The following is a 14,188-nucleotide window of genomic DNA, read 5'->3' as shown; positions in this document are numbered from 1 at the left end:
TGAGGCATCTCAGAATTGCACAGAGAACGTGGGGCCATACAGAGACAGAAGGGAGAGCATCTGTATCCTCCTCAATGACACTGATATTTCTCAAGTTATAACAAATCTGCAGGTAGCAATATCCAGAAGAGAGGCAGACAGACCTCTTGGTGCAAGTGGAGGCAATTGTTCCTCTTACACGCTCACCAGCTTGCTGCAATAAATTTTTCCAAACATTGTGGAGTGGAGAAGCAGATTTTATAGGGCTGACTTGCCTCATTTTGTGAATCACCAACCAGCTAAGAGCAGCTATTCCAACATCAACAAGAGGCGCTCATGCAGAGAAGACAAAACCAAGGATCTGTTCCAAGAAGTCTTTCCCAGCTCAACAAGTTCTAGCTATTCCTAAGAGAAAACCCAAAAATACTTCTTAGGAATGTGAGGGCACACTAGTGGCAAGCTGAGGATTTCCGGAATTTCTTGTTCTTTTCTTGTTTTCGAAGGAGAAAAAGTTAAGAGAGACCCACTGCATCTCAGTAATCTAGATGACCCCTTTTTCTTGAAAGAAATGGAAAAATGCCTACTTTTACTGGAAAGTTAAAGTTCCTTCTCAGAGACTGTAAACTGGTTTATGTCTCACACATGGCCCCCATTTTCAAACTGCAGTTCCTAGAACTACCTGTGTTTTGAGATAAGCATCTCATCATCTTCAGGAAAAGACTCTGTGACAGAGGATCAAAAGATTTGTAGTAAAAGGCCAAGCATTTCTGCATCCCAGAAGGAAAAAAAAAAACCAAAAAAGCTTCTCATGCTTCCAAGACTTTTCTTTAGTATCAAAGTCCACCAGGATGAAGTTTGGGGTTGACACCAAGGCTGGACAAGTAGCAAACACAAGAAAGGGGGGTAAGAGTCACCCAAAGAAATTAAAACAATAATGAAAACAAATACGTAGATAAAATACTTATTTGCATAACTGGTAGTTTGCAGTCCATTCCTTGCTCCCTTGTCCATCAATCCTGAGCATCTAACCATGGTTCTCAGATTCAGGAGCAGAATTAACTTGCAACATCTAATTCTGTTTTCTCCCTGCTATGTTTAATATTTGTGCCTAACACACAGATGGTTTCTTAAAGTCTCTGCAATACATCCTAGGGAACTGGAGTTTGTAGTCAAGGACAGAATCAGGATTTAATTTGGGAATTGGGATCTAAAGACAGGCCTTCAACATGGCAAAAATAGGCTGTGGCTTTGGCTGGATCAACAGAAACCCAGCTACATTCTGAAAGAAAAAGGGGTGGATTTGGTAAAAGTCAGCAAAATGAAACCTGAAAATGGAAGAAATATATCTTCCAGCATCCTGAAGACTAAACAGCCCTTCAGGGGTCTCTTGGCCAATGTGGAGGTTAACATGCATTTGACAGCAGACAAGCTTCAGGCTTTGACTGCTACAGCAAGGACCAGAGAAAAGGCAAACTTCCTTCCCCATCCTTATCTCCTATGAGTGTGCATTATCAAGATGCACATCTGATGTGTGGAAGCCCCTCTGCTTCCCAGCCATACAGCATTAAGGGCCAGTTCAGGGATGAAAAGGAACATATCAGGGCTGTCTGTGGAAATCCCTGGCTAGAGGAAGGACTTTGGTCAGCTGGCATAAATCACAGCATGGTGTGATCAATATTGTGGCTGTGCTTGCCTCCTAAAACACATTTACACAAAAGTGTAAGATGATGATGCAACACAGGACTTTGGTAGCACAAACTAGAAACTGTGTTTGGCTTAGGAAAGCAGAATTTGTTCTCAATTTGCACAGGAAAAAAATCAACACTCTCCAGCCTAGGTTCTCAAATCCCTCAATCAGAATTAATTAATTTAACAGAAAAAATCAGCAGTATCCTCATTCTGCAGCATAGAAAAAGGCACAATTCTAGTTTAAGGAATACATCTACATGTTTCCTTTCTGGAGACAAATTGCACTTGTAAAATGGAAGTCTGGCACTTCAAATACAGCCTTAAAAGCCTGTCTCTAATGTTACACTTAGCCTGACAGAGTGGACAGCAATACCTGTACCTCTTGCTTTCCAAACCCATGTCATGGCAAAGAAAACACCCTTCTTTCCATATAAACCAGTAGCAATGATTTTCATCCAGCCCTGTGCCTTGCCTTTCACAGGCCCCACCTGGTACCCTCCGTGCATTCCTAATTTTGCTTATTTCCTTAGAAAACTCAAGCAGCTGCTCCAACTTCCAAATGCCCTGTCTAAAACAAACCACCTCACTGAACTGTTCATCTGATCGTGGCGTTTCTGTCAGGACCAGCATTGTAAGGGGAAAGCCCCAGCTCTGAACTGCACGTGCACTGCCACTGTCTCTTCCAAGAGATCTCAAACAAGCTGGAATTTTGGAGCAGCACTTGCTACACCTGTCAAGAGCTGTCAGGGAACTCCTACCTGTTAAATGCATTTCCTGGGCTGCTGTCACTGCCAATATACCAATTTCATCATGAGGAACAATCACACCAACCATACCTGCAGCTGTATTTCCTACTTTGCAGGTGGACATACCTAAACCTGCAACTCAATCATCTAAGTAAACAACCTCAAATGGGTTTTACTTCATGGCACTAACACATCTGGAGTTTCCCATAAATAGTCTGCAGCCTTCAGCTTTGATGTCATAAATGAGTTTGTGTTACTGTTCCTCTTAGAAAGCACATAGTATCATGAAGGTTTTATTTCAATAAGCATGAATAGTAAAATTTATCTACTGCATAACACATAGTCCATTTGAAAATTGCTATCCCAAGCATGTTTTTGACTACAAATGATAACTTGCACTGAGTGGAAATCAGCTGATAAAAAGCATTATTTTCACACTGGAGCCAGTGTTACACAAAGACTGAATTTGTACCAAGCTGAAGCTAATAGAAACACATAATCTTACGAAACATCACTAGGATGAAACAGCTAATTCTGTTTCATATTGCAGAAATATTTTCATGGAATAACATTAAATATTAAAAGACTGCTGTATTTTCTTCTTCTTTTACCCAGGAAAAACAAAGTCTGACAGGAGAAAGAAGAAAATAAACTCCCATTCTTATCTTCAAAATATTACAAACCAAAAATAACTACCATTGTAAAAATACAGGATCAGAAAGCAATAACCAGAAAAGAAAAACAACCAGATGAGTCGGTCTAGTCTCCTACCTTTAGGGCAAAATGCTCCACAGCCCATCATAGGGTCGCTGGGCCACCCTCATAGTGCATCCCAGGGGGAACTGCAGTCCTTGAGGTGTTGGAAGCTCCTGGCAGGCCCCTCTGCTGCTGCTCTTCAGAGGAGCTGTTTTAGCTTTAGAGCCTGTTTTCCAACAGAATGGTCCAAGCACATCACAACTCTCGGCTCAGAGCATCGCTTCAGAACAAGCGACTGACTGCCTATATAATTTAATATGATGCCACATGAGACTCATAGACCATCTGCAAAAGAAACTAAATCTGCTTTTTGCAGCTTGGTGAGTTGCGTTCTGAAGGCTGGGATGCAGTTTTGATTGTGTGCTTTTGTTATCAGTCATACAACTAAACAAAGTGCTCAAAGGGCAAGTGTAAAACACACGTTTTTAGCGATCCCAGTCTGTTTCTGTCTTAGGTAACTTGTACCTTTCCCCCTTGTAACTGAATGAAGTCACAATTCCCCTCAAAGCATAGGAAAAGTCTATGCATAGACACTGCAACATTGGAAGGGACGTGTCTTTTTCTTTTCCCTTTTTTTTTAAATTTTTATTTTTTAGTTGTTGTGAAACAAAGTCTGATCAACAGGAGTTACTTGAATCCTTTGAATCCTGTTGTCTGAATTGAGATGCACGTGTGTTATTGCCAAATATTACCAAATCCAGATCCTGATCACAGTATTCTGTTCTCTACAAATACTTCCCTACTGAAATAATTAGCAACACTCACATGGAACAAGGATTAAGCCCTGAAACAGGCAAAAGCATATAAAAAGCTAAAAAGTAGAGGAAGGGAGAGGTATGAGCCATCAAAAGAATAATAAACTACTGGTAAGAAATAAACTAGTTTTATGGTCTATGGGTCCTTCCAAAGGGGGACAGTAATGAAAATATAATCTAAAGCAATTACTTATTTGGGCTAAAAATCAAATTCTTATGAAGTTTTCTACAGACTAAAACTTTTCAGAAGCTGTAAAATGTCTAAGTGTTTGTTTCAACTTGGAGCAGGAGGAGGAAAGTGACACATCCCTGGCTCATTTCTAAGTCATGGAAAGTAGTTACCTTTCTAATTTCCAATGGAACTTCATTTAAAATACCAGTGCCAAAAGACAAGTATGGAGAATGGAGTGGTATTTATTGTCTAGGGTTATTCAGCTGTGCTACTCAACATTCCTTGCCAGGTTTCATATCAGATGTGATTCCTTGCAGAAGAAGACTCAGAGCTCTCATCAGTTTTCTCACACCACATTCTTTGCCAGTTCTAAGGAGTCTCTGATACACACTGGTCTGCAGCTTTTGGGTCATTCCAAAAAGCAGCTTTCCAGGCAACATTTCTACTTCATGCTGCACTCACAAGTGGTAATGGGGCTCCCCACTCTGACTCCTGGAGTCCCATTGCCTTCTGGCACCGAAAACCTGCATTGCTGGACTGCTGAATAACAGCATTCAATTACAGGACAATACTGAGCTGGCAGTTCTTTTACCAAGCTTTCCTTTTCTTAACTTCTGAATAGAATCATAAGTGTCCCAGATACTTTATTATGGCAATCCTGTTTGGGACACAAGTACAGCTAAAGGAAAACAATGCTTCACTTGAAATATCAAGAAGGAGGCTGAAAATTATTATATATTAAGAAAATTCACCAAGTCTGAAGCCACAGCTACCTGCATTATCAACTTATTTTATAATTGATTATTTATATCTGTTTATAAAGTGATTTTTTTTTCCATGCACAAAAGTAGTTATTTTACAAAAATAGTAAATGAAATTTGTTTCTTTCACGCTGAGTTTTTACACCTACAGAGGTAGACAAAAGATCATGCCCAGGTAATAGGTGAGGTTATAGCAGATTAGCTAAAGCAGAGCTCTTTTCTCAGAGGGTATAAAACGGCAAGAAGTTGACAACAGCAGGTCTGAAGTGCATAGCTTGGGGACCCAGTAGAGGAATTTCTACTCATTCTCCCTGTAATCCATTTTCACTTGCCACTAACATAAACTCAAGCTGGGCTTGATTTCTAATTCCTGTAATGTAACAACAACAACATCATCTTTCAAAAAGCCTGTGCACTTCCCCCTTCCCTTAGCAGAGATCACTGCAGGGAAAAATCCCAGCACATTGGTAAGATGCTTTGGGCCTAGAGTTTCCCAAACTGTTCCTAAGGGCTCATTTACAACCCTGCAATTTTCAGCTTTGTAAAAACAGAAGTATAGCCAGGGAGGACTAAAGTCTTATTCAAAGCCATTTTGGCCATCAATACAGGAAACAATTCAAAGGCAACATGACACTGATAGCTTAATTTGTGAAAATGGATAAATACTGGATCTGCCACATAGCACATTAACCCATGTAACAAATAAATACAGAAATAGCACTGCAATACTTGGTTAAAAGGTTTTGGTTCACAGAGGAGGAAATTAAATTAAAGCATGTAATGTCAATTACTGTCATTTGTAATTTTATTTTGCTTCCTCAGAAACAATACAGATGCAGGATTCTAAAGTTACCTGCATGTTTGATGCAAATGGGATAAAATTATCTAGGTTCTGAGAAAATCCAGATAGTAGTAGGGAAAAAACCCACAGTTTTACCTAACCTCACTCACGGATCTTCTTCAAAGTGCTGGTCACATGAGGACTGACAAGCCTTCAATTTAAACATATAAGCCAACAACCTGGACCTGAAACAAGACTTTCATGTATAAAAAAATTATGTTAAGTCATCAGAAAGGCTGGGAGGAGAGCAACAGCTTAATTCTCAGCTACTGCAAATGGACACAGCCTTACTAAAGCCAACAGAAGAGCATTGACTGATATCAGAAGAGAATTTGGCTTATTGTTTATACTGATTGATTCCAATTGGAAAATTACAGGGTCAGGTCCTTAATGTTTCTGTCTCCTTTGCTCTGCTCTGTGTAAAAGTGACAGAGACTAAAAGCCATGTGGAAGACTCCAAGCATCTCACCAGCACAGTAACAAACACTGCCAAATCTCATCAGTCCTTTTCCCCTTGGCCACATGAAATGCACTGCAGCATCAGCACTCAGTTCTGCTTTCACACAAACAGCTGTGCAGCAGTAGAGCTCAGTGCTGCACAGAAGCACCCTACCTATAGCATATTCTGCTGAAGTCAGGAAATAACACCAAAAATGAATTAATTATACTTGGTGAAATAAATGCCAGACGTATTTCTACCTTGCAAACTATAATCTGAGCTACATCAGAATAAGCAGAAAATCTGCTGTAAAGACCTCCAAGCCATTTTCCTTTAAGTAGGAAAGGAAGGCAGGAAGCATCCTTCCTTTGAAAACCCATACTTTCCTCGATGGTGTAATGCTACAGTGAAATGATGATTAGAATTATAGGAAAGAGCTAACAAAAGAAAGACTAAATCAATCAGATGCTTTCTTTTGCCTCTAAATGATACACATAAATTGCGTCTATCAGGTTCCCCCAGGCTATTTCAGGAGCAAGCAGAACACAAAATGATGCAGATTCATTACAAAAAGTCTAAATCTAATCTACCTGAATTTAAAACGCCAGGAATTATGTAAATGGAAGAAGAGATGACAGACCTTGCATGTTATACATAAGCAGAAACAGCAGAAACAAGAGTCATATAAACTGGGAGTCACATAAAGTGCTCATTTACCAAGAAATTACAGGTTAGATCCCTGGCAGTGCCAACATCTACTGGTACACAAGTGCCGTGAGGAAAGAGGTGTCTCCAAACTGCCCTCAGGCCTTCCCTGCCCTCCAGAGGATGCCATGAGCCTGGCACATGGGACTTCAGGGGTGGCACTGAGGGTATGGGTGACACTTAACCTCCCCTCCCCACTCACTAGGGCTACAATCCAAAAGTGAAGAATTGCAACACAGGCTGCGTGATGCAAAGGGAGAAGGTAGATACCAGAGTTATGTTTTTAGACATGCAAATCATCAAATGGTGTCCTTCCCAAATAACACAGGTGAATGTTACCAGAAGTCATTTAAAAAGGGGAATTCCAACTAGATCTAGGTGGCAAATGCAAGAAAATTAGACTACTGAAAAAATAAAATACCACTGACATGACCCAGTTCACCTATAACTGACAAATGGCTAAAAATATGTTGACAAGAACCTGAGGAATTCCAGCTCTCCCAGAATGTTACTATTATTTGCAATGCACCTTGCAAAGTCCAAGTGTTCCTAAACACAGGCAGGCCCATTGCCTTTTTCCCTAAACACACAGGAGAAAGAGAATGATGTTATACCTATAAATACACACACTTTTTTTATGCCTCATATCATAAACAAAATCTTTACTACAACCATACATGCACACAAAATCGGATCATTTGGAACACTCAATAATACAGCCTCTCTCTCCTAACAAGCCAGCCTCATTCCTTGCCATTAAATCAAGACACATTCAGGTCTAAAACCTTCACCTGGAGCCAGACTTCTTGACTTGCTATGTGCTGACATTTTAAACTGAATGCTGGAATAACTCTCCTCTCATTTTCTAAGCTATGCTGGATCAAAATCTAAACATCAGCAACGCTACTGAAAATACAGAAACAACTTCAAAGTCAACAGAATCTCAGCAGCATAAAACCAGTATGCAGATCAGACTTAGATCATAACTCCTGCAGATTTCTCTCGTGGCACAAAAATATTACTCAGCAAAAGGCAACACAATTGATTAGCAGTGTTTACTCAGTGTTATGTCATTATTTCTCAAGTGGAAAAACTACAGTGTACCGACTTTCAGGGATGCACTAAACTGGCTCAAAGTTTGTGCAGGAGCAAGAGGAAAAACCCCTTGATTTATAGACCTGCACATTAACAAGTGCCTCTTTCTTGTTACCCTCTCTCTGCCTTCCATTTAGCGTTCCTGTTACTGGAGTTGGATTTCCTCTAGGCCTGGGCCCTATTCAGTGACTGCATTACTACCCCAATTCCACTTGAGATTCCATTTCCAGAATCCTGCCAAGCTGGCAATATGGTTCCTGAGAGACTACTTTCCCTGACATGCAGTAAGCTATTTATTGACACACCACTGTTCCCATTCAGTTCTGCACCTAAGCACTGAACTGGATAGCAGTTCCATATGTTGGATCTGTTACACTTCTCTGGAAAATTATATTACTTTGGGTAAATAAAAAGCTAAGAGCAGCAGGAAAAATATCATAAAAATGCAGCCGAATTTGTTTCATCCTGCCTCAATCAGCAAATTTGGTCTATGACCTCTGTATATGAGTCATGCAAGTGCTTTAAAACTTGCAGTGATTTATATTTTCAGGATAGGAAGTTCAAGGCTTATATTTCTGCTCCCCAACCATACATTATTTTCTTTATACACAATTTCTTGATAATTATCTATGAACTAAAATATATAGGCATCTTATTTTCCTACTTTGTGGTGCACATTAACCAAAACCATTCATCTCAACAACCAGTCTCTGGGTTCTTGGCAGAGGAGAGCTGAATGTGTAGGTTATTCCTGGAACCACACTAGGCTGATGCTCTCATTATAGTTTTAGTCATGGAAACAGGCTTCTACCAAGGCAGGCATTGTTTGTTAAAAAGGAAATTCCCAGAATATCTGTCAGAAAAAAGGAGTAGTAGGACACCACTTAAAAATGTAATATTTGCATGGGGCTGTTCATCAGAAGGCTTTAGTCTGTTCTACAAATCAAGTGATGCTTTTTGGAGCTTTGGGCTTGTGTCCTGCTGAGAAACCACTCTCTGTATTCACAGTCCCTCTGCAGCACAGCTTCACTCCTTGAGACTTATCTTTATAAAAGAGCAACAAGTTACCTTCAAGCTTTGAAGAGAACTAGCAAAAGAGCTGACCAGTTTCTCTAAGCATTATTAGCAGGGCTTTTGGATCCACAAACCTGTTTTTTCTGTGGTCTGTTTGGCGTTTACCACAACACTTGCAAGGTTACGAGGAATGGAGGAACGTCTCACTGCCTTGAAAGGGACAATTTGTTTCCTTTGTGATTCAGGCCCATAAGAACCACAATGCAGCCCTGGCCACATCTATGTTGACTTTACCATGTAGGGACCAACTCTGAATTGCTGCACTGGTGAGCTGCCACTGATTAAGCACTCTTTGCCTCATTCCTGTAAAATTTAACAGAGTCCCTTCATTGAATAAAGGTGTAAAAAATCTGTCTTCACAGATAAATTCTTTGGGTCTCTGGGTCTTCAGCACTTGCCTCTGTAGGATATTTTATGACAGCAAAAGCAAAGTGTTTAGCTCGTCAGTCTGAGGAGTTTGTGTGGCACTGGTGTTTATCCTGTTCGCTCTCTTGGACCGGTCCTGCCCAGGCAATGAAAACTTTTTCATCTTATTTCTCGAGAGTATTAAGAGAGATCAATAACTCTGCTTTATCTAATGGAAAATCTCTGGGGTCTTGTGAATCATGTTTTGGCAGCTTTATTTAGATGGAAATCTGTGCTCATCCCTGGGAAGTCTTGCTTTAAAACAATTTTCTGTAACATTCAGACTTCAGTTGATCTTTCAAATAATTTCTAGTCTGAATGAGTTAAAACACAGGTGAAGTTTCCCTGCTGAATGATCAGCTCAAGCACAAAACCTGACCTGACAGATCTGGATCAGTTTTAGAAGTCAGCTGCAAAATGTTACATCAGTGAGCAAGTTAATCCTAATCCAGGACCTGAAAGCTTCTGTTTTTCTTCAAATGTTTCCATTTTCATTAGTACTACAGGGCATGTCAGGCGAATCCTGCCCTTTGTTACTTGTGCAGCCCGATTGTAATTAAGCTAACAAGCCTGCTGTAGTACAGGATGGTGTCCAAACCCTTTTCATAGCTGTGGTTGCTCAGGAAGAAGAAAGCAAACCCTTAATTTGTCACTGAGGTAAGCATTTATCAACTGTGGGCACAAAGGAAGGTCAACACATCTCTGCTGTTTCAGAACTACAATGGCACTTTAAGCCTCCTGATACCACTTTGATGCAGACAATGGTCATTATCACTATTTCATGAATATGAAAACAGACACAAAGGAAAAAAAAGAGAATTTGCATGCAGCCTCAGAACAGAACAAGATTAGTGCTCAAGGGCTGCTGGCTCCCAGGCACAGGCTCAGAGCACTTCAGCAGCAGCTCCCCACACACATCACTCTCACCCAAATCCCTCCCCTCTCACCCACTTTCCTGATTAAAGCTGGTCACCTCCTCCTCAACACTACTCTCACCTTGTCCATCTCCCCTTCCAAGGCCCGTGTTTGTTATCAGCATTCCAACCTCCCACTCTGGTGCTGCTCCTGCCACTTCCTCCCAACGGCTTTCCCCTTCTCCACCCTACAGCTGCAGGCATGGAGCCAGAGCTGTTATGTCCGAGTGATCTTGTTTTCCAGATCCCATGGATAGGTAAATGATGAAAAACAGTGCCCATGTTGCCAATCTAATTTATCCTATTTTGAATGCAGGTATTAAAAATATGAAAATTATTATTGACTCTCTCTTGTCCCACTTAGTGGCACCTTAGACTGACTGTTTGAACTTTGCCTTAGAAATCTGTTTTCCAGTGTTAACTGCTGATTTTACATGACATCCTAGATTGAGTATTTCTCACCATAATCTCCAGCCTTCTCTGTTCTCTGTAAAACATTTCTTCCTGTCAGTTTCTGAAAAGTCTTTAAACAATATTAGGAAGAGAATCTGATAGTCTACGCTTCTAGAAACCGGTGTAGGCAGAACCAAGTTTAAAAGCACTGCATAGGCAAAAGAAACTATTTCCTGGATCAATCAAAGCTTAGTGCAAGAAAGGGAAGATGTTGCCTTTAACAGTCAAAGGAATCTACCACCTTGTGAAAGGGCACCAGGCAGCCCAGCCGTGCTGAAGAACAAACAGAGGTTGTCAGTGCCTGGCCCCTCGCACGGCAAACCTGTTGGTTTATAATTACAGCTCCCTGCCCTGCCAGGGCAGGGGAAAGGCCAGGCCAGAGCCGTGCCCCACCACAGCAGCACCTGCATGCAAATGCGGCAGTATCAGCTTAGGGGCTCCGAAGGGAACCACTTGCCATAAGTAAATGCACTTTGACAGCAGCTCCTAATAAGAGGAAGGAAATGAGTGAGAGAAAGAAAAGTGATAGGAGACAAAAGGACTTTATAAACCAGGGCTTTATTGCTTTCATTTGTAGCATTTTCCCTTTGTTCTGTTGAGCCCTCCAATTCCAGATACTAAACAAAGGAGATACCTGTCTAAAAAAGTTTATTTCAACCTGAAACTGACTTGTAAGATGCTTCACTAATTCAACAGCCCATTATCAGGAGTAACAATGAGCTACCTCTAATTAATTTGGTGCAGCCTTTGCTTCTGATACCAATCAAATCAATATTAATGGGGAGTTTGTGCTCTCTCATTACAGCACAAAATGGGTACCAATCTTCTCATGAAGACTTTTGGACCATAAACTGTGTTTGAGGTCAGCGTAGTTGGCTTCTTCCCACACCCTTTTTTTTTCAACCAGGATGGAAAAACATATATAATGATGTGCTATTTAGTACCTGGATAAAAATCTACATTCAGGCTGTCCTACACTGAAAGACTGAAACCAGTTCAATATGAAGAAATCTCAGTCTAAGAAAATAAAGATTTTAGTAGCTCGCAGAGCTCAAATTAAACACTTAAATAGGTAACATTAGATATTTCTCATGCTGCCTCACATTTCTCTATTTATTTTTATCTGCAGGATCAGGCGCGTTAGAGAGGGAGGCCTGGTAAGAATTGCCTCAGCCATCATTCTTGGTTACTTACATCTGTGGTCAATTTTCCACACTTTCTTCCATAAAAGGTAAACGAGGCACTGTACTTGCAACAGGATAATCTAAACAATATGAACAATGTTACTGTTGAAGACCATCTGGCTCATCAAGCACAGCTCCAGACTTTTAACTCCTTGAATAAAGTGCGGAACCCCGCAGTGTATTTTTTTTTTCCCCCAAAATTCATTTTTAAAATGGTAAAAGTAGAGGTCCTGGAATCATGAGGGATTCAGACAGGGAGAAAATTCAGTTTCTGGTTTTATCCTTTCTGTATCTTATGTATGTCGCAATCCAGGCTACAGACAAACACTCAGACGTCAAATTTTTCTACAAAAAAAAGCCCTCCGTGCACAACTGGTATGTGTGGGGTTGGCGTTTCAGAGGGGAGACAAGAGGGTTAAGTATTTCATAATTCACTTCAACCTAATGGCCTGATTCCACCACTTCTTAAAAGGTAATAAAAGTCAAAGAAGGGTCACCAGGAATTAGAGGAAAATCGGGGGGAGGGATAAGGGTGAATGCGACCAAAGAAGGCTTTTGCTAATTGTACACACAATTTCTTATCTGTAGACAAATTAACAAGTGGCTGGTCTCTGGGAGAAAAATGTTAAAGCAGCGTAGGAACAAAATAACCTGGAAGAGGGCAAGCCAGTAGGGAGAAAGCAGTGATCCCGAAAGTCCAAAGAGCAAAGGAAGCACTGGAGCTGGCTGTGCTCTGGGCTCCAGAAGCCGGACCAAGCGTCTGTGCCTCAGTTTCCCCACCCACCCATTGCCAGGGGAATGGCAGCCCAGGGGAGCAGTGCCAGGATTCACCTCAGCTCCGCAAGGCGCTCTGGAAATACAGAACGGCAGCAAGCTCATGGCTTACAGCAGGACAGCTCCACAGACATACAGGAGTTAAATATTCTTACTCCTCTAAAAGGCTACAGACTTCAAAACACACTTGTTTTTCAACTGAGCAACAGAAAGAATTGGATTTTGTCACGGGTCTTTGTTCAGTCTTCGCTCAGCTCTGTGATCTCTCAATTCTGTGATTTCTGTGCACTGAGCGGGTTAAAAAGCCCCGCAAGCGTTGGCTGTAACAGGACAGGGTTTTGGTCCTCAAGAGGGTTGTTATCCTCCAAAGAAGTTTTAATGGCATTATAAAAAAGAAAACAAAACAAAACAATAAAAACATCCAAAATAAAACCAAAAAACCCACAACCAACTGGTTGTTGAAATACTTCAATGCTTTTTATTTAATTTCTAAAAATATTTTTGGAAAGGAAAGCAAAGAAAATGAATTAGAGCATAGTTGGATTTTTTCTTTTTGTGTAAACATGAAAATTAATTCTCATATTCAGCGGTTCCTTGCTTTAAATTCTGCATCTTGCTTTAACTAGAAACATCACCCTATCTGGTTTCTAGGTAGAGCACACACAGGGCTGAACCTTCCCCTACAGTAAGTTCTTCCAGCCACTCCCAAAAACATGTGCCCACAACCCTTTTTCAAAGTCTACTCTAATTTAGATCTAATTTTCATTGAAGCTATTATATCATAAGCCCACTGCAATATGTACTGACATACATATGCTGAATTCTTAGCTTACAAAATCATTTTAACATGCAAGAAGGACTTTCTAAAAATTATTTTAAAGAAATAGTTTTTAATATATGCTCATGACTCATCAACTGAAAAAAAAGCAATGTTACAGTAAGCAAGATAGGTCAGGCAGTTTTATGATTAATGGGGTCAAAAAGTTAGAATTCATTTTTAAAACTTTGGTTGCTCACACTGAAACAATTAACCCTATCTACTGAGCACCAAGCCCCAAAAAACAATGCAAAATTTCAGAAAGAAGCAATACTATGTTACAAAACACTTTTGATGTGTGTTCCTCCACTTCAAAAACAGAGCAAAAGATTTCACCCATTTATCAAGAGATTTTCTGGGTGTAACTCTTCCAAAACAAATTTGGCTTTGAAGTATGAGATGTTAGAGTACAATGTGTAAAGTAGGCATGCCCTAATGGCTACTTTGCTGCAAAAGCATCCTGTTTTCTGCTGTACCAAATGGAAGTCCCTTTCCTCCTACTGAAGCTAATATTAGGACCTGAAAGATGAAAACAGAAGTCATTTGATCAACAAGGAAGCTGCTGCCGAAACCTCCCGTACGTTAATGACAACAGCAGTTACAAAAGCGTCTGCCAATTATACTGTAGC

The 14,188-nt window shown here is 40.5% G+C and overlaps 1 protein-coding gene across 2 annotated transcripts in view; it reads right to left on the bottom strand.

The window, feature by feature from the left end:
- Positions 1-14,188, bottom strand: part of PARVA (parvin alpha) — a 63,158-nt gene that overhangs the window by 31,212 nt on the left and 17,758 nt on the right. Inside the window, exon 1 of one of the 2 annotated variants that reach the window (XM_042035539.1) lies at positions 3,186-3,515. The exons of the other annotated variant lie outside the window; for it this stretch is intronic. Within the exon in view, the coding sequence (XP_041891473.1) occupies positions 3,186-3,216 (31 nt within the window). The 5' untranslated portion in view covers positions 3,217-3,515. Of the gene's footprint in view, positions 1-3,185; positions 3,516-14,188 lie in introns of those variants that run through there. 2 annotated transcript variants of the gene reach the window in all.

The sequence above is a fragment of the Corvus kubaryi genome, unplaced genomic scaffold (assembly GCF_017639235.1).
Source record: "Corvus kubaryi isolate FWS band 111438036 unplaced genomic scaffold, C.kubaryi_AGA036_p1.0 37384, whole genome shotgun sequence".
NCBI lineage: Eukaryota > Metazoa > Chordata > Aves > Passeriformes > Corvidae > Corvus > Corvus kubaryi.
The sequence above is the reverse complement of the archived record's forward strand: the minus strand, read 5'-3'. Positions and strand labels throughout refer to the sequence as shown.